Raw genomic sequence first — 22920 nt, 5'->3', positions numbered from 1 at the left:
TTCCCTGTTGTTGTTCCTTTTGTGGTATTTTATTACCTCATTGTGCTCACGGAAATACTAAAATAGAATTTGAATTGCTTACATTTCAGGTTGCAGTAGAATTTCTCATTGTTTGTGCTTTTTATAATTCTTGATGAAATGTCCCATTTCAGTGGAAGAACATCAGTAATAAATCAGAAAAAGGAAAAAAAAGGTATTAGATGCACTTCATTCACTCATACCGCTGGCCAGGAGGGCAATTTTCTTTAACCGTGTCAATATGCAGGTCTTCAGGGCTTTTTGCAAGTTTTTTTCTTTTGCTTTAAGCATGAGCTATGTTGACTCTCTTCTGGTTGGGATGAGCTCCTTATTTTCCTGATGGACTGTATTTATGACCAACTGAAATAGTGTTAGATATATGAGAATTTACTTTTTTAATGCGGCCTTTGAAGTATGAGCTTCGGTTGTTGGCATCTTAGAGGAGGGAGGAGAAAGTTTATCTGCTTCGGAAAACAAGCTTTTAGAAGGAGCTTTGTGACCTTGCTTGAAGAACGGCGATGGGAGGAATGTCCTGAATATTTATTTGATACAGACAGAAGTGGTGAAGTCAGTTACAGTGCAGCTCAGTTAAAGTGCAAAGCACTTAGACACCTGCCTACACTTGAGATATAGTAAGGACATTAGCATTTAAATGCCTGAATTATAATAATTAATATATTTGCTTAACATATTAATAGTGTATTAAACCAAACTTTAGAGTTTTGGAAATATTTAAATACTTTCAAGTTTTTCTTGAGTGTTATGACTTCAACATCTGGAAAATAGGCATGAATGATTGCTCTTCACAAAGTAAAGCATTAAATTTTTTTCGGTTATGCTGGTACAATGTTTGGGTAAAACTTAAGTGTCCTGCAGCAGGAAGTGTGTATGTCTTGCATCTTTCCACAGTGCTAATGAGAAATTGGACTATGAAAACTGGTAGAAGATGGAGTCTTCGTTACTTTCTGCAAGACTTTCTGCAAGACTCAGTGCTGCAGTTCAGAGAGTGATCGTGCTCTTTAGTTTCCAGTTCTCCTGTCTTAAAGGATTTCAGTCCACCTCAAAAAGTACTTGTTTCAATATGTACTTTCTAGCTCCCTTCACAAAACAGCTAAATCAAATAGCATGAAGCAAAACCTTGTCAATGTGATCTGTATTTTGTCCAGTGAAAATATCTTTTTTAGAAAGTCCAACATCACTGAACCTACGTATTTCTGAGCATGTGGTTGACAATTGTCATTGAGAACAAGATGCTCTTGCCAGTAAGCTAACAGAGAGTGAAATGGAGTAGGCAACAAAGGCACCATTGAGCTACAGCATCAGACTGAAGTGATCCTTGTTTTGTATTTCTAGCTCACTTGAGACCTAGTGCATATGTTGCTGTGAGTGCTTTAGTTTTTGTTGTGGGTGTTCTGGCTGTTTTCTTGGTAATTTTCCCAAAGTAGTTCTTGGAAGTCAGATGAGCCCTTCTCCATGACTGGTGCCCCATCCGTCCTGCCATCCACACACCTACCCTTAACTCAGGCTGCTCGGACAACAGCTTGGCCGTAGACATCGGCTCCCCTGTCTGTGCTTTAGGCTGTGTGCTCCTCTATTCCGCCCATTCACGAGGAAGAAAAAAAACTCCAGCCTTTCATAAGGAGCTGCCCTGTCTACTTGCTGTCTGTTTTCAAGCACCCCTTTCTCACCGGGTACTACATAGTCTATACGTGTCTTCCCGAAAGTCACTGTGATCCTGCCTGCCACCTTCCCCTTCCTGCCGTCCCTCTCTGCAGCACAGGAAGGCAGGATTCCCAGGGGCTGTGGCAGTGTCCTGTCTCAGCTGCAGCTTTGGTTCCTCGCAGTTTTGTCCAGGTTTTTGTAGCAGCACTCGTGCACAGATGACTTTTCAGTGTTAGGGGTAAACGAGTCAAATGAGACAAGCACCACGGCAGTGAGGATACACCACGGAGTTTGATGCTGTTGAAGATTTAGTGAAGATGGGAGAGAGACCAGGTGATTGATGTTGCAAGTGGGTGGAGTGATGCAAAAGGGAATATTGAAACTTTACAACAATTGAAGTTAGATTACACACTTCAGATTGCAAGTTGCTCTTAAAAAAAAAAAAAAAAAAAGAAAAAAAACCTCACATAACAGGAAACATGTATTACCACTTCTCCTTTTTAAATTTACTTCTACCATTAAGTGTAGTACTTGACGAGAAGACTTCTATGCTGGTGAAAAAAATCATCGTAAAGGTTAGTTATCATTTAAGGTAACAAAGCTTTTCCTTGAAAAATTTCTGTTAAGTTTACTGCTTGCATATTTCATTTTTAAGAATGCGTATTTCTCTCAGCTGAATTTCTTCAGTTCTATGGAAATACTCTTAACATGATAAGTGGAGCCATCTTTGTGAGCAATGCAGGAATAGCATTTATCATTAGCTTCTTGTGCAGCAAGATAAATGTTTCTTGATCAGAGTTTTCATTGCAAATGTAAGGTAGGTCGTCTTCTATTAAAGATGTTAGGGAGAGTAGTTCCATATGTCCACGTAAGGCTGGTCCTGAGCACAGTGAGAAATATGCAGTCTCTGTGCCATAACTGTTTGTTCTATGGAGACTTCTTGTTTACCACTTCACCTGTTTTTAAATGGGTTTAAAATAGATTTTTTGAAGGTTTTTGTGACTCTCTAATGGAAAGCATTGGATTTGAGGGTTTGCTTTAGTGGTTTTGCTTTGTATTTTAATTAGCAGCATAGAGCTGCTGATGTGTATTTACTTTGTTGTCACAGCTCAAAGAGTTTATAGTTGGTGTAGTTTTGAATATGTTATTTCATAAAATTCAGTTTACACTGTAGTTGATACTACGTAGAGATAAATGTTTGTGTCCTCAAAATGACACGAGGGATTACTTTTCATATCTGCAGAATGTAAAAGTTCTAATAGTTGTCTTCAGAAATCCAAGGCATTTATTTTTTTCTGAGACTCTCTGTGACTGCAAATAGCGATTTTGATCTGCTAAGTTTGAACATCCATGTAAAACAGTATCGGAAATGAATGGAAAACAAAAATTCAGGTAAAATGTGGGAAGTAAAAATACAGTTGCTCAAATTAAATCTTTATTTGCTCTTAGTTACGTATTTGCAGAGTGACTCTTAATGTAAGATAAGGAGGATTAAGTACTGCTTTATAATGATTTCTGTGCTCCAAAATGAGGAGAGTATTTTATTATTTGGCTGAATTAAGGCTTTTCTTTTTTAAATCTTATTTCTGTTTTATTCTTGAAATGGTTTAGGGACTGAGTTCTTCTGGTACATACTGAATTTTCAGTTAAAATGATGGCTACACATAAATCTGAGAGCAGTTAAGCAGTAATCTTTGTAGTTAAGTGTTGTGGAGGTTCCAGCTGTTGACTCACCATGGGCACACCTCTCCTGCTCCTGGAGTTTGTAGAGCAAGATGCCTGTAAATATGCATTTGTAATGCAAGCGTAAACGTTTAGAAAGAGGGGAGTGGAAGAGTGAAAGGTGATGGTTCTTCCTGAATAAAGTTTTCTAATAATTCTCATCTTACTGAGAAAGAAATGTGGCGTTCTGGCCCACTGCAATGATACTTTACTGCAACTTACAGGATTTTACTGTTGAGTGAATCGCTTTGCTTAATGCCTATAATGTTCTCTTAAAGTTAAGGGAAAAAAATGCCAGTTAGACACTGAATACATGAATGATTAAATACAGAGAGATTTTCTAAAATTGTTTAGTATATTTGTAAATTATTTTAAACACAATAGTTTAGACATTGGTAGAATAGTTAGAAATAAAGTATTGAGTTCAGTGAATTTGAAATGCCTGCTGGTTTTCATCAGATTAATATCTGTGTGAGTTGGCCTGGGATTTTTCTTTTTCATGTTGTTACTCTGAACTGTCGCTGTGGCTTAACACTCTTGTTTACTGTTTCTTTTATTTAAATGTTCAAGCTAAACCTTTCAAAAGGAAGTGAGGAAAACGTCACCACTCCTGATGCGCTTATTAAGAAACACTGAGGTTATAAAACTGTTGAGAAACTCAGAGAAGGTAAACGCTGCTGGCTGGTGGTGGACGATAACGAGTGAGATGCTTTGAGCTGGTTCTGGTTACCTGTGCTCGAGTGACTGGTGTTGGGAGTCTGGAGACAGTGAGCTGCTGAGCCTGGAAGCTGGCATGCTGTCCCATGTGTGCAGCCTGTAGGTAGATAGGCTGTTCAAGCTGTCCAGCTTTGAATTTGGTGTGAAAAGTGCAATTTAACAGTGTAAAGGGGGGGGGACATTGGTTAAGTGCTTATTTGGTCTTGTACCTAACTTTAAGAAAGAGATGAGAAAAGCAAGCCATGGAATAAACAAACACCAGGGGAAAAAACAAAAGCAGTTTATTCGTCCCATGAGAGCTTGTAAAGAATTTCCTAAAGTATTTGTCTGCAAGTGCAGCACTCCCTGGTTTTTAAGATACCTTCTACTGAAGGTTGAACCTATAGTGCAGGATGTTCAGTGGTGTGTTTTGGTCACTTACATGCTTTGGACACATCTCAGTTCTGTGGTGGGAGGGGACCCGGCTGTGCTTGGTTCCTCCACATGCCCAGTTTTTCTTCCAAAAGAAACCAGAGCAAGTAAACGGGGAGGAAGCTGGGGACGCGGCGTGGAGCAGCTCTGAAAGCAGATGGCTGGGAGAAGAGAGAGGCTGCACGCTGCCCAGCTCGCCTTCCCTGCAGTTGGGTGCCCTGCGAAACGTTACTGCTGCATGGCATAGACCTGGTGAGAAAGAGGGAACTTGTCAGGATGCAAGATGTTGAAATACACAAAGAAAGCAGAGAACTGACTCCTGACACTTCCCTGAAAACTTAGCTGGGGGATACTGAGTGCTGTCAAGGAATGTGCTGTCCAGTAAAGCCAGGAGATGTGTACAGGCTGAGCTTGTGTGCACGTTTCTTTCCAGGAACTGCCATTGAATCTCTTATTTAAGAGTATCTAAAATTAAGGTGGTTCTTCAAACTCCTGCTGTCAGATGGCAACAGAGGAAGGAGGTAGTTTTAAGATCCCGCAGGAAAAGGACTTGCTTCCTCCTTTTGAAGCCCGCAATAGGCAGGCTAATTACTGCCTACTAAGGGAAGCAGCATGGAAAGGTACTTTGATGTAAGAGAATCTTACCCTTCATTTATTGCCTTTATCTTCCAGGTTATGTAGCTTCAGTGAATATTCACATGGATCTGTATACAAGCAAGAAGGAGAGCTGTTACTGATCTCTATATAAAATGATCATTCATATTATAGTAATAGCATCTTGTTTTAAGACTGGGCAGGCAGCCTTTAATCTGAAGCGTTTTACGTGTTTTCGACAGGTAAACACTTTGTAAAAATCCATCTAGTAAATTGTTCTAGCAAAAGAGTCAATTTTTTATTTATTTTTATAAATGATGGTGTTGAAATAATGCAAAGCTACAATAATCCAACAAAACGTTCTGGCTGGCTGCATCATCTACAGGTTTTGATATGCCTGGTATTTGCATAGGACCTCAGTACACTGCCAGGCTGCAGGAGAAAACTATGATTCAGAGGAGTACAGAAGAAACAATGAGGGAACATTTCTCTTGAATTTGTGTGTAGTCATGTTGCCCTTAATGCTGCCAATTCGCAGAAACCCAAGTTATTTTCCTTTGAAGCAAACTATGGATAACATCTAATCCTAATTCAAGGTTATTAAAACTTCATACTAATACTAGACTATGCTACCTAATTATAGGTAGCGTAAAAGACTTGCTGATTTTTCTTTAATCAAAGTATAAATAGTCTTGTCTACAGCCATATTAAATTTAAGTTGGGATGACAAGCCTCCTGGTATGTGAAAGCTTGCTACTTAAGAGCAAGCTTGTTTTTTTGTGGCAAGGCTGTGTTTACACTGGGGGTGCAGCCGGAGTTTCATGTGAACTGAATTTGAGGGTTCATCTGGTTTTTGTTTTCCTTCAGATGGGACTGATCTGATGCGTGCCTGAATGCATCGAACATTTATTCAGTGTCATTATCATTCTTAATGACTGCAGAAACCAAGCTTGCTGAGTTTCCTTCCGCGTCCTAATGGAACTGTAGATCTTGAAACAATTCTTTAAATGTTATTGCTTAGGGTTACCAACGCATGTTCTTCTCCCAGTCAGCTTAATGCTCGTTCTTTTAGTAAATGACTCAATCTGCTGATTTGCTTTAGTTTCTGGACTTTCTCTTTTGTTCTTCCGAGAGTCTGGATAACGAATGGTAGCAAAACTTAATATATTAAATGCCAATAACACATTTCAGGAAAACCCTTTGTGAAGAAAAAGCCTCCCTGTTCTCAGAACAGCAATATTTTTGAACTGCTGATTAGACGTGGAAAAAATCTGCATGGTGATTCCAGTTCTTTTGGAGCATATGGCCAACTTCTAGCTCGGTATTTTTTTTTACCACTGAATAGGAAGTTCACTTCCTATGTTTAATCTGAAAAGGCTTTGACAACATTATGATTTTTACACATGCTTACTCTGGATAGAATTTCAGTAATTTACGTAATTTCGGTAGCAGGAACACTGAAGGTGAGAAACCTGATTTTCAAATCTGAGAAGCAGAAGAATTGTTAATGTGAATGTTGTAGTTTAAACATTGCTTCTGTATGAAGACTTTAGACTGTAAAGATGGAATTCACAGTTTAGACAACGATATATATACTACAGTTAATGACTCAGTATGAAAAATGCTTAAATAAAATAAACAGACCTGATTTATTTTGTGATAGGTGCTTTTTTTTTTTTTCCATTGAATTTGTTCACTTTACCAAATTTGGATGTGTGTGTGTAATTGTTGCCCTCTAGTGGTTGCAACTCAGGTTTAAATAGTTGAAAAAAGACATTTTCAAACTGTCTTTTTTTTTCGTTGTTGGTCTGTGGGACTGCATGCTGTTTCCTTGTCAAATGAGTAACACCAAGATTTTACAAAGAAAAAACATAATATTGATGTTATGTAAATTGATAGGGGATACTGGCCATAATTACTGTGGTGTACTTAAAAAAAAAAAAGTATTTCATGTATAATTTAATTATTTCCTAATCTTAAGAAAATATTATTTGGGCCTCTTTGGTATGTTAGTTAAACCTTTTGGGACATGCCCTTGGCAACCACATGGGAAGAGTTACGTGATGTTGCTAACCTTTTGGCGAGGCTGCTAATCTTTTGGTAAGGTTCACCTTTTAGTTGATTGGATTTTATTTAATTATTATTATTTTAAAGCATATTCAAGTCATTTAGGCCTACACTAATTTCACTTTTAGTTATTCTGTTCTGTTCAGTAGCTTTTCTTGGTAGGCAGGATAGTTTTGCTTTATATGTTCTCTACAGCTGGCCTTTATATATTTATTTTTGCCTACTTTAAAGTATCATGACTGAATTAATGAGAAAAATCACTTAATGGCCCTTCATTCATGGATGAATAATGTACAAGGCCACTACGCTAAGCAGGACAAGGTCCCTTAGTGGGTAGCTGCATGGAAAAGCACATTAGCCAGAGACCAGGCATCTTTCTATAGTCTTGCATGTACTTTTCAGGTGGAAACTGTCTATACCTCCCACCCTCTTTTCTTTTAATCAGTCTGGATCAAAAAATAATGCTTATTCAAACTCTTTTTTTTTTTTTTTTTTCCCCCCCCCAAAGGCTCAAGGTGACAGGGGAAGAAGGTGAAATTAGTATTTATTTTTTTTTCTGATGATGATACCTAAGTGCAAAGAATGACCTGAGAAAATACACTTACATGGAATCAGCCGCTTAATATTGGTGGTCTTAGGGTCTGAACTGTGGAAAGAATCCACTGCATGTTTCTAGCAATTACAAATGCCTATCCTGTCGGTAAGAATGCTGTTATATTGTGTTTTGACCTTTGGATAATATGACCTGAGATCCGCCTGTAGATGCCTCTGGTTTTCATACGCTGAAGGATCTGCCATTTGAAAAATTGCCTGATGGCTGATTAAGGAATTAAAGCATCTACTTCTTAATCCCATATGAGATTTATCATGGGGGGTATTTCTTGGGTGACAATCTAGAGCCACTGGTGCTAGAGGGAGGTTCTTTTTGTACTTGTACTTTTCTTTAGAAGGAAATAAGGCACGTTGATTGATAATGTATTTCTGATAGGTGTGGGCTCCTTCCCTCTCTGCTGTGCAGCTGCAAGGCTGAGGTTGCCAGCAGAGCTTTGCAGCTCCCTTCCCTGTGCTCCTGGTGCCCCCTGGCAGGTTGGTCATGTGCATTTGCACGTGTTCTGAGTGCTTTTTTTATTGACAAAGAGATTTGAAAAGGCATTCAGATTTCTTTACCTTGTCCGAAGAACAAAAGTCGTGGGCATGGTGTTATCAGTGTGAAGTCCCTGGTGACTTTGTGGAAGTGATGGAAAATAACTAGAAAAAAAGACACTGAAAGACTTTTGCATGGGAAGCTGTGCTGCAATAATTAGCTTGGGAAGTTTTGCCATGTTAGCAAAGCTTTTAATCTGTAAACCCAAGATGCCATGGATGTGATTTTTGCCCTTCGCTAAGACCAGTATAAATCGTGAGTCACTGTGCTTGAAACAGCAATTACCCTGCTCCTCAACATCCTACCTGTGCTCTGCCGGGGCTGGGCTGGCTTTCCGGCCCCAGGAGGCTGCACAGATGGCTCACGAACACCCTCCAAGATCACCCATCAGAAGCAGCTTGCACCATCTATCGCGTCACTGGCAGACTCGTCTCAGTACGTGGATGCGTGCTCTAGGTATTTCCTTCCTTAAGCTAGAAAAACGGTGAACGTTTTTTTCATGTCTAATCATTGATCTCAAAAGGACACCGGAATAATCAGCCTGTTGTTTGCAAACGTTTCAATTGCTGCTTGCTTTGGAAGTCTTGACCTGAGAGTGAGTTGCAAATAAATCCAGCCTCCTCCCAGACTATTTTCACTCTCACTTTGTTGGAGGTATGACTTGGCAGTGCCTTGAGTACAAATAAACTCCCAATTGTCAAATTTCTCCTCCGTTCTGGAAAATGAATTTTCCGTCTTTGGACGGAGCCGCACCCTTCTCTGACAGTGTTTTGTTTCCAGTTAATTACATTTGCTCTCTGTACGGAATGGTCAAGTTCAAAACACAGAATGGAAATAAATTTAATTTAGTCCTTATAAAGAATAAAAATGTTTTGGTCTTTACGTGACCCAGAGAAGTTTTCAGAAACAGATGGAGGAGCAAAGTGCCCTGGTGACCCCCTGCTTTCAGTGTGGAGATGTGTGCAGCGAACTCACGGTGCTCTGTTAAGGAAATATTTGTGTTTTGGACCTGTTACAGAAATATCTGGTTTGACACGATTCAAATTAGTGCAGAGTCACTTGTGCTTAGGCAGTTGTTTTGAGTTAGAAAATGTGCTTCTGCCTCTTTATTGGCTGCATTGAGTTTATAGCATAAAACGTATCCCAGTACAGTCATTTTAACTGCAGTTTAGAAATGTGCTGAACGTTTTGAAAACTATTGTGCTAATAAATAGTTTGGGAGCAGATGGTGTCAGAAAGCAAGACGTCTTTGCTTTGTGTAAAGGAGAGGTGAGTTACCCAGCTCTGCTCAGATGTGAGCACCAAGCACTGCAGTCACATCCCAAGTCTTTGCAGGTGGCACCTGACCCTTGCTAAAAGGAAGGAACCCCTCATTAGTTCTTCGGGATTTTAAAAAGTTTTCATACAGTTTTATTGTGAAAATTGCTTCCCAGACCATGTTTTAAGTTGGGTACGTTTGTGAAATCCAACGTGTGTTTTTTCTGTATCTGGCTGTGTGATCACCAGGAATTTTCTCTGCCATAAACCAGCCGTAGTGCGGCGTTAATGACCGTAGGCAAACACAGCAGGGCCTTATGCGGAAGGAGTGGAAACGAGGAAAGGTTAAACCAGCAGCAAATTCTTCCTGTATTCTCTATACAGTTAAAAGTGAACACGTGAGGGGAGATTTTTTTCCTTCGCAAGGAGTAGAGGAGCTTTGATGTAATGATTAACCAAAGGGAGAAACTTAGCAGTGTGGCAAGATAGCTAGCAGCCTTTGCTGTGCTGCACCGACCTCCGAATGCCTGGGGTTGCGGATGAGAGTTGGAGTTTCCCGATACACCAACTAGCCTCGTGCTTTCTGCTGCCGTAAAGCAGATTTTCTCTTCTGGCTCTTCATCTGGCAAAGTATCGGGTAATCTTGTTGGCTTCTGCTTTTGTTTTCCACTTTCTTGCAAATGAAAAATATTGTTTGGTGATTTAATTAAATTTCTAAAGGAAAATTTCAATTTCAGTTAATTTTTTGTGTATGAGTTATCTAGTTACTTCAGGATTTTTGAGGAAGCAGAAACAACAGATAATGTTAGTGTTGAATTTATTTTTCTAATTTTTTGCTGTGCCAGCTCCTGGTAGTGTTTCAGGATTCCATTTTTTAAGCATTTTCTTAATCTATCTTCTGCTTTTTTCTGTCAATTCTGCCTGTCCTCCAGCGTCTTCCCACTGAAACAGTTCAGCATTTCTTTTAGTAGGTGTTATGGATCTTTGGGTTTCATTTTTATTTGTGCTAAATTTTAGTAATGTCAGCCTCTTAAAAATGTAAGGAGTAGAAGAGATTTACGCCTTACTTCTGGTCTTAAATTAGAGCAAAGTTATGCTTACACATGACAAACCTGCCTTTTTGTCACACTTTTCATCACTATAGTCAGCGACAAGACCATGTTTTCTGTTTTTTGCCTTTTTTTTTTTTTTTTTTATCCTGTACTCAAGCATTCCTTTAAAGTTGGTCAGGGAAAGTAACTGTCACATGTAATCACTTCTCTTGATAGTGAATTTAAGAATAAATAATTCAGTTCTCTGAATAGTTTTAACATTCTTCCCTGGTGAAGAAATTTAGTACAGGTGCTTTTCGCGCAGAAAGGTGAGAAACTGCAGTGATAAATTGCAGACTTCTAGGAACACACATTTGAAAAGAAATTAGTTATGCGGGAACCTGTTCTTTGTAGAGCTAATAATTCTTTGCTTATTTTACCTGGATATCTGTTTCCAACAAATACAGTCTTCAGGACTGCACGCTTCAGGATAATGTTTACTTTCGTTATTGCAAAGTTCAAATATTTCATGTTGCCAAAGTCCCATAAAAGTATTACAGCAAACAGGAGTACTGAGCAGTGAGCTGAGTTTTGGAGGAAAGTACTCATGCAAGGGCATCAGGACTGATGAATATTTCTGCAGTTTTTTTACACCTAGAGGTTCTTGTGCTATCTGAAGTGGTTATCCTGAAGAAGTTTGGATTTCTGGGTAATCACCTAGTCAGTCTTTTTGTTTCTTTTTTATTTTAGAGCTGTATTGAGTTGCAGTGTATTTCCATAATTGATTGTTATGGAGAGCACAGTAACATAGAGAGGAATGTCAGAAAGTCACCTTGTCCATTTGTTTGCCCCAGGTTAAGTCTGGAATAGTGATAGAAGTTGATGTAAATTACACAAAGTAATCACTGGTATCACTGTGATAAATGATAAGTAGCCATATTAAATGTAATAATAGTAATAATTTTTGTATAATAAGAAAACTAGCTTTCTTAAGTAGAGCAGAACAACTGCTTACTCAGCAACAAGTACAACATCCTTCTAGAAAACCTGTTTTTTATCCTTTACTGTTCGTATGAATCCATAACACTAGCCAGGTTTTTAATATGAAGCTACAAAAATATTTTTTTTCAAAGTATCTGTATGTTGTAAAAGATACCGTTGTCTGTGACAGCAGTCATGCAAAGTAAGTCTCTTCATTAGATTGCTTTTGTAGTCTGATGAATCAGTCTGGGCATCTCAGGACCATGTGAATAACCATTCTCAGGATTGCACTTTATTGTTCGTTTCCTTTAGCTTAGCACTTGCAGCAGCAATATACCTTCAAATACCTTCAGGCTGAAAATTCGCATTTTTTTTTCCCCTCTCAAGACAATTGTGTGAAATCTGTAGCGAGTTGGGAAATTGGTCCTGCTTCTGTTTTCAGAATGGAGTCGCTGCTGCTTTTCCAATGCTGTTAATGCCCGTAGCTATTTTGTGAGTTACTTCCAAAGAGGGGTTTTAAAACAGGCCGTATGTGAAGTGACCGACGTTAAGATTCAGCCCTGAAGAAAATTGAAATCTTTTCTGCTTGTCGTGAAGTCATCCAGCATTTGTAGCAAAAGGGTGATTTGGGGAAATTCTTACGAACTGTGAGGACAAAACTTAAGTAAAAGAGGTATTTTAAAGAGTAGTAATTAGTAACTATGGTGACAGATGTCTTACAGTAGCAAGTCAGTCAGCTATATATAAACCAAATTACTTGTAAATCAGATCTCTTCCTCTAGATCTCATCTTTTTAAAAATAGTCTTTTGCATCAAAACTAGTGACATTGATGTAGAGAGAGATCTATTTTTGCATACTGTTCTCATATTTTTTGGTTTAAAAAAAAAAAAATCAAGGTTTTTCTCGAGTATCTTGTCATCTTGCTTCTCCTGACTGTGCCTGCGTTTCTGGATTATTTGCATAATCTACGGACAGAACAGTGTTCGTGGGTAACTTTTACCATTTCAAACCAGCTTATTCCACATCTTCTGTTCACCACAGAAAACTTTATTCAGTAAGCAGAATGATTATTGTGCATTGTGCCTAGGATTGCTGCAGGTCACATCCTTCAATGTCATTCTACGTGGATGTTGATTATAGAAGTTTGAGTAATGAAGTGTTCCTGTGCAGTAGGGGATGTTCAGGACTCATCCTTCTATGATGGGGTGTTTTATGGCATTTTTCAGTTACAGAATGATTTGGGGGGGCTATTAAATTCACAGCTGTCAAACTAGGTTATAAATAGTTTCTAAGAAGAGTTTGTGAGGTTAAAAGTGCAGTCAGTTATGCCAGAGGAGTATGAGGTCAGGTAGGTTAGCAAGGGTAATAGCCTTTCTGATGATGCTTCTATTCTTCTTGGTTGTTTCCAGTTTAAAAAATAAAAAATAAAATTTGAGAGAGAGAGAGATGGAAGCATCTTTTGTGCAAAGTTTTGGATGAGTGCACAAGCATGGAGTAAAAGCACTGCTCTCAGTGTAAAATATCATTTTAACATTGATGTCTTACCTGTGTCTCATATAGAAGAATATTTTAAGTATAAACTTCCCATCACACTTCTTTTTGCCAGAGGCTATGTTTTTCTAGGTGTTGACAGTTCCTTATAGAGCTAAAGTAAATAAAAGAAACCTGGAAGTGGGTTAGTGCCAGCCATACAGTTCTGTACTGACTGGTGGGGTGTTCCAGGCACTCTAAGACAATTTCTTCACTTATATTTTATGAAAACAAATCTGATGTTGTTTTTCCTTGTTTTCTGAGTTTATCTCCCGTTTCAGATAGCTGTCTTTGTAATACAGACAGCTCTGATTCTGGTTGCAATATGTACTTTGCAGTCTTAAGAAGCTGACACGTAGAGAAACCAGGCAGTTGGCATTGTACGTGCAGGCTGCCCTCTGCCATGCTCTTCTCAAATGCTGCTGCTGCAGTGGGTGGTACAAGTACGTGGCTTAGGAACCAGCCCTAAACTATGCATTTTTTTAGCCCAGGTCTTTGTCAGCCAAATTAACAAAAAATTAACAAAAAAATGATAGCAATTCTGAAACTGCTCTGAGTTGTTCAGCTGTACCTGCCATCAAGCCAATTTATCTGCTTCCCCATCGTGGAAATTTATCCTTCCCCATCATAGAAAGCAGCAAAGGGCGGTGGGTTCAGCTGCCCCAGTTCTTCCATCCATTGCCACGTGCGAGTTGAAGACCTCGACTGTGAATGGTACAGTGGGTGTGAAAGGTGCGTAGGACTGGTTTGGACCTGTAAGCAGCAATCCATAATTACAGAATACTTTGGGAGATAAATACTAGAGATATTATTTCTCGGTCCTTTATTTATATCCACAAGCTTTAAATTGTGACCATGAATTTTTATTTATTAAACTGGAGGGCTTGGATTGTCATTTAGTTGGAGGTCCTGAAGTTATACTTTTAGCCATCTTCTGCCAACCTGTTCTATGTAATTACTCTGAACAATACAACAATATAACTTGAGGATTTTATTTGATAATAAATAGCCCAAACTGTTTACATAAAACTCCTTTATGCTCCAAGTAGGTCATTCTAAAGCTGAATAATTAAACATTTTTAATTTTTTAATGGTGCTTCAATTAATTTATATTAGGAAATGGTTGTTGTTAAAAAAATCTCGTAAAGTAAATGTTTGGCATCCTGTTTGTGAATTTTCCTGATCTAAAGATTACGCGTTGAAGAATAGCATAGTGTTGTTGACCATAGGTAACCTTGAGTCCTGAACTTTTCATCTCCAAACAAGTAAGTTACAACTACTAGCAAACACGGGGTTTTAGTGCTGGCTTAGAAAGTAACTTCTTCTGCCTGATTGGCCTGACAGGTAGGAGGTGCTATTAACTCTGCAAACATGCTTTCACATGGTTTTTGGTGGGTTTGGTGTTTTTTTGTGAGTGCTTTCAGAATACCATTATTTAGAGTTGTGCTAAGTGCACACTCGCCAGCTAAAGTAAGAATTGGGACAAGAGGTCAAAAGAACGAACTGCACTGAATCATTTGCAGGTACAACGCATCTGGAAATGTTTGCTTGGTTTTATTGAGAAAGGTGACCTTTTGATACGAAGGCAAACACTGGAGTAACTTGAGGCTGGACGTAGACATACGTTCAGGCTGCAGGTTGAGCTGTTAGTGTCTGGCAGCTCTGCATTTCCCCTTTGCCTGAGGTGGTTCCTCCTCCCCTGCCTCTTGGCTTCCTTGCCGTGTCGCAGACCCTGTGCCCATTTCAGGCAAAGGCGGCTGAGTTAGCTCAAACAAAGCTCCGCTGAATGACAGGGCCCGTAGTGAATTTGAAAGCACTCAAACTATCAGGGCATGGCAAGCAGCAGAGGGATTAATACTTCGGAGCACTTCAGCCACATCCAGAAAAGGTTGTCTGTTTATACCCCGACTGAGTTATGCAGGCACAAAGCTGCTCTTACTGCTGCAGTTTATTTTGCTTGACAACAGATAGGAGCAAGCAGCAGGGTTGTCCTGGCAGTACAATCAACAAACCTTCAAGGTGTAAACAGACACGAGCCACTTGGGCAGCAGATGAGCGGTTCCCTGCTGTCCTCTCCCTCCTGCCCCTTGGGCCTGCTGGCAGCTTTGGAAGTATGGCGCTGAATTCCTGGGGATACCTGAGGACTTCAGCCTTTTTCATCAGAGTTGGTAGATTTAGGTTAGGCTTACATCCTAGCTGAAAGCTTAGGGTGAATATTTTTGCCCAGTCTTGTATCAAAGAGATGTGTGGTGTGTGTCTTTTTTTTTTTTTTTTTATTCTTAATGCATGGAAAGAATGGTTAAATTTATTTTCCAAACAAGCTACTAAAAAAAAAAATAATCAACTTTTGCTTCTCTCTGCACACCTTCAATAATTATGGTCTCTGAATAACCTGCTGCTTCTCCTTCAGTCCAAACAATCTGCGTGGCAAATCCTTCTCTTTTTGTCACTTGTAGTTTCACAGCGTGTGGATGCCTCAGGTAGCTGGTAGAATCCCTTTAACAAGAGATTTGCTGAGAACTCAGAAGTTAATGCCCTAGTTTTGTGTCCACATTGTTTAAGGAGCTGGAGTTCAGTGAGCAATGAGCTATTAGGTCCATGTGTTTAGCAAATATAAAACTAAATAGAAAAGCAGTTTTGCTTGATGTACCCCGCCCTGTGAATTATGCTTGCTTATGGAGAAAAATACTTCTACTTCCTTGATAGGTGGGTGGAGTTAGCCAAGTGAGAGGAAAGGAATTTAGGATGTGTCTAAGCAGACCAGAATGAGGAACTCAATCAATTGAATCTGGAGATAATTTAGCATTTGAACTTCTCATCTATCTTACAGCCAAAGGAGCAACCTGGAATTCATTGTGGTTTGTACAGTGTACTCTGTCAGCTGGAGTGCTGTTCCCAACTCCAGAAAATACTCGGTGTTAATACTTTATGGAATATAAAGTGATCTGCTAATTGTATGGGAGAAGAAAACTTTGGCTGCGGTGTGATAAATATTGGCCATATTGGTTTGACCCCATCATGTATTGTTTTAAGATCCTTGTGCACAATTCAGGGTGTGCACAAGCAATATACTGCACCTCACAGTAGAATACTCAATGTGATGCAAAACCACAGTTGTGTTATTTAGATCAATTTAGCACTGAAGTATTAATAAAAGGTGAGAATTCCAATTTTTACAGCCTCATTTATTTGCTGCATTTGTTTATTGGCTTTAGTCCTCAGGGGCTGTATTTTTAATACCAGCATTAATCATTCCATAAGTGGTCTTCTAGTTTGTAGCACGGTAAGGGGGAAGAACCTCCCATCTTCAGCTGCAGCATTTTCTGGCTTTACTGCTCTAGCTGACAGCCGTGCTGCACCTCTGTGGTAGTAAATACAGCAAAAAGGAATTCGTCATCTCCTTTGCATCGGAATTTGACATTTAAATCTTTCTGGACTAAATTGATGCCTTCAAGTCTGTGAAACAGGGCTCTCAAGTGTGTGGGAGTTCTGCATGCTTCTTTCACACAGGAAATAAAGATGAGGAGAAGGGTAACCGAGGAAGCCCTGAAATGGGGAGGTTCTTTCCATGTCATTTGTCTAGGCATGTAACACATTGAATGAATAAGGTATAGCAATGGTTGATTTTCTGTAAAAGAGACGATGGCGTACATTTTGGTGATTATTATTTGCTTAATAATTTAGTGATGGAATGAGGATGATGTGCAAGTGTTTGCTGTGGTCTGTGTCTGCGTTTTTAGAGAGTTGGCTCTTCTTCCAGGAGTGAATCTTAGATCTGCAGAGACAAATTGTCCCAGTTCTTCAGTAATTCTTCTCTCTGTAATTGTCAGTGTAATTGCCCTGAACAGAAGTTTGAGGTTGATGGAACAGCAGTAGTGTACTCTTAAAATGGAGAAGGATGCCTTTATGTAGTGATTGCAAGTGTTCTGCAAGTCTGTCTTGGTCACCGTGCTTCATTTACTGCCTTACTGCATTACTGGTGTGTTTCCATTCGGGAGGCTTGAGGTTTCTTTTTCATTGTATTGTACTTGTGGTAGTTACATCATAAGAGTTTTTGGAAAAAAACATTTGAATGATCAATAACTCATCAGTAGAGTACTTACTCTTTAAACATACTGGTTTCTTCTTGTCTTGTATCTGAAGCCCTCATTCTCCATCTCTACCTTTGCTTTGTAACGAGAAGCCATGCAATAGACAGATCTCTTATCTTTGGCTTCTGCATGTGTGTGATTGATTATTATACACTGCAGGGTTTTGAGATCTTAATCTTGTTCTGAGAAAGCTAAAATGTTAAACTAGCAAGTGAACTGATGATTTATTTGCCTACACTTTAGGCTAATTCTAGAACTTCATGTTAAATTTCTAGGGTGATCCTTAGGGAAATACTGCAGTGTACTGAGAGAAATGCTGTCCGTAGTCAAAATGAAGATGCAAGAAGGGAGCGCTAAAAGCAAGTCTTGTAGAAGAGACCAAAACAGAAGCGCATTGGTTGTTTGTTTTACCCTGGTCTTGTACTGTAATTAAATTGAGGTAATTAAATCACTGGAAAAGCGTGCTTCTCTCTTTCAAGATTTTCAGTGCATCTCTGACCTGGTCCTTTGTCTTTTCTGAGATCCTTCAGGAGTGTCTCATCCTATACCGGAATTCCATATGGCTTGGAAACACACACACACACGCTAAGGAATTACCTTCAGCCTATCTGCTGGAAATAGTGTGTTAGCATAATACGTGTTTATCAGAGTGATTTTTTTTTTCCTTTGGTTTTATTTCATTGAAGAAGAGTCTCCTACGTTTCATGGTAAAGCTCATATGTAAATCTGGCCTTCTGGAGCATTGCAATTCTGTAACTTCCTAATATCAGCTAGAATTCATATGCTGTGCATAAATTTCATGTATTGTCATAGTCCTGAGCTGTCTCAGGAAGATTTGTTCTCTTTCAGTACTTAGAAAATACTAGGACTTTTTCTTTTTTTTTTTACAGGGGGAAAATGCATAGTGCTATCTGCATGAAAGTAAAATGTGTTCTGTGATTTAGCAAGCTGCTGGTACTCTTTTGAGTCATTGACCTAGAAAGCAATGGAATTTAAATGGAGTCAGATTTTTTTTTATCCAACACAGGTCAAAGCAGAGGAGGTACTTTTTTCGCTTTGCAGAACTGAACAGTAACTTGAAATATGAGCAATGCTACATAATTCCTTGTAAAGTGTTGTGGAAACAAAAATCTAACTTTTTGGAACTTAATGCCATTTCTGAATAATATGGGCTGTCCTGGAGAAGTTTGAGTGTACAGATGAACTGCAAATTTTACTTTAAAATAGTTCTCCTTAAATGTGGATGCAGTGTGGTAGGATGTCCACAGTTTATTAAAGAGGTATAAATGGGAGAGGATGTAAATGAGCATAAACCCATAAATGACTAAGGAAGAAATGTGGGCTGGAATTTTTTTCTGTCTGAGGAGGTGTTAGGATACTGGAGAGTGAGTTTTTTAAATAACAGCATGTTGACTGGTCGTACCCTACATGAAATTGTCTGCACCAAGGATGCAGTAATTCTTTAACAGGCCTCCAAAGCTGAGGTGCTTGGAGTCCCCATGATCTGCCCTCTAAAGTGCAGTAATTGTTAAGATAAGGCATGGAAGGGCTGAGCCTTTAGCTTGATCTGAAGAGAGGTGGGGATTGCAAAAGCGGGTGTAATTAGGTCAGTATGTGCTGCCCTTTTTTCTGGTACTACCAGCTTAAGCACCTCCTCGTGCAACTGGTGTCAGCTCTCAGAGCTGGTTTGCTGGGGCTAAATAAAGGCTCGAGCCAGAACAGCTGAGGAGGTGGTGGTGAAACTCAGTGATGAGCAATGGGAAAGTGAAATGTTGGGTTAGTCTTTAAGCTGGTTGCTGCTGAAGTTTGTCAGTTTGCACTGAAAATTGGAAGAACAGATGCTGCTGCTTTCAGAGAAGGCACTGTATTACCTACCTGAGGTGTTAAAGGCATCTGGGGAATTGTACATGAACACTGAACCTAGTACATGGCACCTTTCATACTGTGTTAGATACCAATATGCTGCTATTAATACCACTTAATGGATACAAGTGTCTGTTTCAGGGCTTGTGCTTGTTTTTGGTTCAGGAGGATAACTTCTAACAACCTTACAAAAGTGGTGGAGAAATTAACCTTTGAGAAAGACCATGTCAACTGATGAAAACTAGTAGGGAAATAACATTTGGACGTGGTACAAGAAAAGGACCATTGCTGGGCTTGCTGGCCGGTTGCTGCACTAAAGACAAGACAGCATTTAGGAAGAAGGTTTCAGTTGAAGTCCGTGCACTTCTACCCAGACAACAGCTGATTATTAACATATTGCTGGTATTACTGATTTCTTCACTAGCTGCAAGAAGCAGAGTAGTTCAGTCCTGTTTATAAAGACTTCAAGACGTTTAAAGAGCATCACTTTTCTAAAATTTACATAATGAAATTCAGTAACGTGCATGTAAATGGACATCGATTTGATAGTATTAAATCTAATGTGTATTTCTTAGTCATTTATTTACTTTTTTTCCCCACTTTGAATTTTGTGACTCCATTGGTACTTTCTAAGTTTGGTGTTGCTGATGCTTTGTTGTACTCCCTTTCCTGCGGTAACTCTCTTGTATTTCTCTGTGCTATATTGTCTATTGGTTCTGCAGAAATCTGTTTACAAGGGGCAGTGATGAATAAAAAATTTCGAAGAGTAAGAGGCAGGTATTATGTATAGGAAAGAAAAGGGTGGGGAAAAGCAAATAACATGTTTGTTTCTCCTTGCCTGTGACTCACTTTTTCATAACAGAAGGATTTTCAAGTGGAGCAGAGCACTAATTGAAAACAAACAGGATGTAAAAATAATTACCTCTGCATGGAACCATGAGAGGGTTGAATACTTTCAGATTAGTAAATTAATGAGATAATTAATTTGATTGACTTTAAACTGTTATAAAAGCTATATGACTTATGTTTATATTAATATTTAATAATATATACAGACTACTATTTAAAGTGGGTGGGTCTGATTGTTAATACAATGAATGCAGGTGTTATTTCTTGATCTGTCCATAATTCATGTTTACCTTCACCTTTATAAGCATATGACTAATTGATTTTTCTTCTTTAAGACCAAAGGCGTATCTCTTAGAAAAAAGTCTTTCATGTATTGCTTTTCATGTTGCCATCTAGCTGAGCTTTCCAGTTTTGGCATTTGCCTTACCTGCTGTATTGAGTCCCAGCTTCTGGACGCGATGGCATTTAAGCTCTCAGGTTAGGGACGCTACTTTATGCCACTCAGGACAAGCATGTGTGTCATGTGCTTGCTGTTATTTGCAAGATGAGATTTGAAGAGTACCAGAGCTAGTCTGTCCATTTCAAGACCACATTTTCCTTCAATATTTTTGGGGTGCTATATTTATTACTCTTTTTTGTTTGTTTTGAGGAATATGATAATAGAGACAAATAAAAGCATGTTTGTTTTTTTTCCTCACAGAGTTCTAAAAATATATATATATAATAATAATAAAACAATGGGAATATCCTCATTTCTGAAGGCAACACTTGTCCCCCAACCTTATACTTGTTTTGGGACATGATGAGATTCCTTACAAGTGCAGGCAGTCAGGGACTTCTAGCATCCCATAAGGATCCTTTAACAACTGGCGTTGTCTTGAACTCCTGAATATGGCTCACGTAGCAGAGCTCCACCTGGCTGCTTAATAACATTCCAGTCCCCTCTTTCATGCTGTCTGCTGAACAGGTCTTAGCCAGTGGCACCAGTCCTCTGCCAGGTGACTCACCTGCTCGGTAACCTCTCCTCAGATGCAGCAGTTCCTCTGACTAGAAGTCTTGTGTCATAAGCCATTTCAGATTCAGTAAGTGGCTATTAAAATTGAATTAATTCTACAAATGGATATTTGCAAAGGTACTTGATGATGCAGCAATCTTAAGATTAACATAATAGTGTGAACTAGTTTCCCTGAGAAGTGAAGGCATCCTCATTTTGTTTTCCTTAGTTTCACTGAAGTGTTATTACAGTTCCTGAATCCTGTCGTCTTCCAAATCTTTTCTTTTCACCCTCAATGCTAGTCTTCCCTCCAGCACTTTTGTGTCATGGAATGTTGCCATCATAAACTGTATGCAGTTAGAATTGTTGTGAGCTAACATAAATTCTTACATAAAAAGTGTTGCTAACAACATCTGATTCTTTCCATGCAGGCAGTAGGTTAAGTGTAGTTCATAGCAATTATTTGCATAATGTATGTGCTGGAATTCAACTGTATGTTAAACTAATAAAAATCAAATAAAAATATTTGTTGATAATGTAAAAGTGTTACCTCCTGAGGAGAACATCTTGATTTTAATCCATTAGTACTCTTCTACATTGGGTATCAAGCTATATTTTAAAGCAAATAAAATTTTACTGGAGCTCCAATTTCATCATACTTGTTTTGTTTTTTCTGTATAACTTACTACTCTTTTTGTTTCTTTTTACAGTTCTATCTTCAAGACACTAAAAGTAGTAATGGTACCTTTATTAATAGTCAGAGACTGAGTAGAGGATCTGAGGAGAGCCCACCATGTGAGATTATGTCAGGTGACATCATCCAGTTTGGTGTAGATGTGACAGAGAACACGCGGAAAGGTAAGGGTATGGATCTTTTTTTTTTTTTCCCCAACTATATTTATTGGAATATCTTGCTGCGGTGTAAACCTGGAGAGTAAATGGTATTCCTGTTGTAAGAAAGGAAACAGTTGTTTGTTTGTTTGTTTTGTTTTTTTTTTGGTTCCATTCCCTCTTTTGTGCTGGCAGTGAGTCTTGTGGCTGCAGGGTAAACTAGATCAAGAAACTGATTTGCTGAAAAAAACTGGCTCTGTCCCCCTCCTCCACCCTGACAACTAGATTTTCAACTGACTTGCTTCCCTAAACCACATGCTTGGGTGGCTGTATGAGTGCTGGTGTGTTTTTGAATGGGTAATGCAGATCCAGAAAAGGAGGATAGGTCACTAGGACCGTGCTTGCCTGTTGTCTCACTTCAATTGACTTAGAGCAATTTTAAAACTTCAGTGTGAGCATGTGTGCATGGGGCTGTATGCGTAGTTCTTTTGGGTTTGGTTTTGTCGCTACCTTTCTTTCAAGCATATGAACCCTAAAGTTCAGCTGATAATGCGGCGGAAGTATGAAGCTGAGTTTATTGATAAAGTGCTAAACAGGTACTAAACACAGTAATTTTATTCTTGTCGAGGTATCTAGGTACTTTTTTTCTATGACTGGTACTACTTCTGGTTCCTGCAGTTACTTAAAAATGAGGATAGAAAAAAATTGCTAGCTGAAAAATGAAGTGATGGGGTTTTGTTTGGTTTGGTTTTGTTCCTGTTCCCCTCCCAGTATTCACATTCAGGAGATCTCATATTATGACAAAAGCTACATGTCTTTGTAAATCAATTAAAAATGCAGCCTCAGTCTCTATTCTTCTGCATTCATGTACCGTGTCTCAGGAGCCATTTCTGTTTTTAAAGGCTGGTCTGTGTTTGAATTATTAGATAGTAATCAATAGATGGTAATAAATATCATCAAGACTTTTAAGATACATAATGGGTCTGCTACTTTCATGGGCATCAGTATTCTGGCCGTGTGTGGAAGGATCCTAATCCAGTAACTGATTTATCAATAAAACAGCAGAACTGTCATCGCTGCATTTCTACTTCACTACTTTATTGAACAAGACCTCCATAGGTGTTATCCATGCTTATCCTTAAAGGAAAGTATATTAA

At 38.9% G+C, this 22920-nt stretch overlaps 1 protein-coding gene across 27 annotated transcripts in view; it reads left to right on the top strand.

Moving 5' to 3' along the window:
* The window catches only part of SLMAP (sarcolemma associated protein), a 101079-nt gene that overhangs the window by 13268 nt on the left and 64891 nt on the right, over positions 1-22920 (top strand). For 26 of the 27 annotated variants that reach the window (XM_038186175.2, XM_038186198.2, XM_038186201.2 and 23 more), the window contains exon 3: positions 21643-21790. In XM_038186175.2, the coding sequence (XP_038042103.1) occupies positions 21643-21790 (148 nt within the window). Of the gene's footprint in view, positions 1-10090; positions 10230-21642; positions 21791-22920 lie in introns of those variants that run through there. The other variant, XM_038186200.2, reaches the window with a different exon arrangement.

This window comes from Anas platyrhynchos, chromosome 13 (assembly GCF_047663525.1).
Source record: "Anas platyrhynchos isolate ZD024472 breed Pekin duck chromosome 13, IASCAAS_PekinDuck_T2T, whole genome shotgun sequence".
Classification (NCBI taxonomy): domain Eukaryota; kingdom Metazoa; phylum Chordata; class Aves; order Anseriformes; family Anatidae; genus Anas; species Anas platyrhynchos.
Note: the sequence above shows the minus strand (reverse complement) of the source record. Positions and strands in the feature narration are given on the sequence as shown.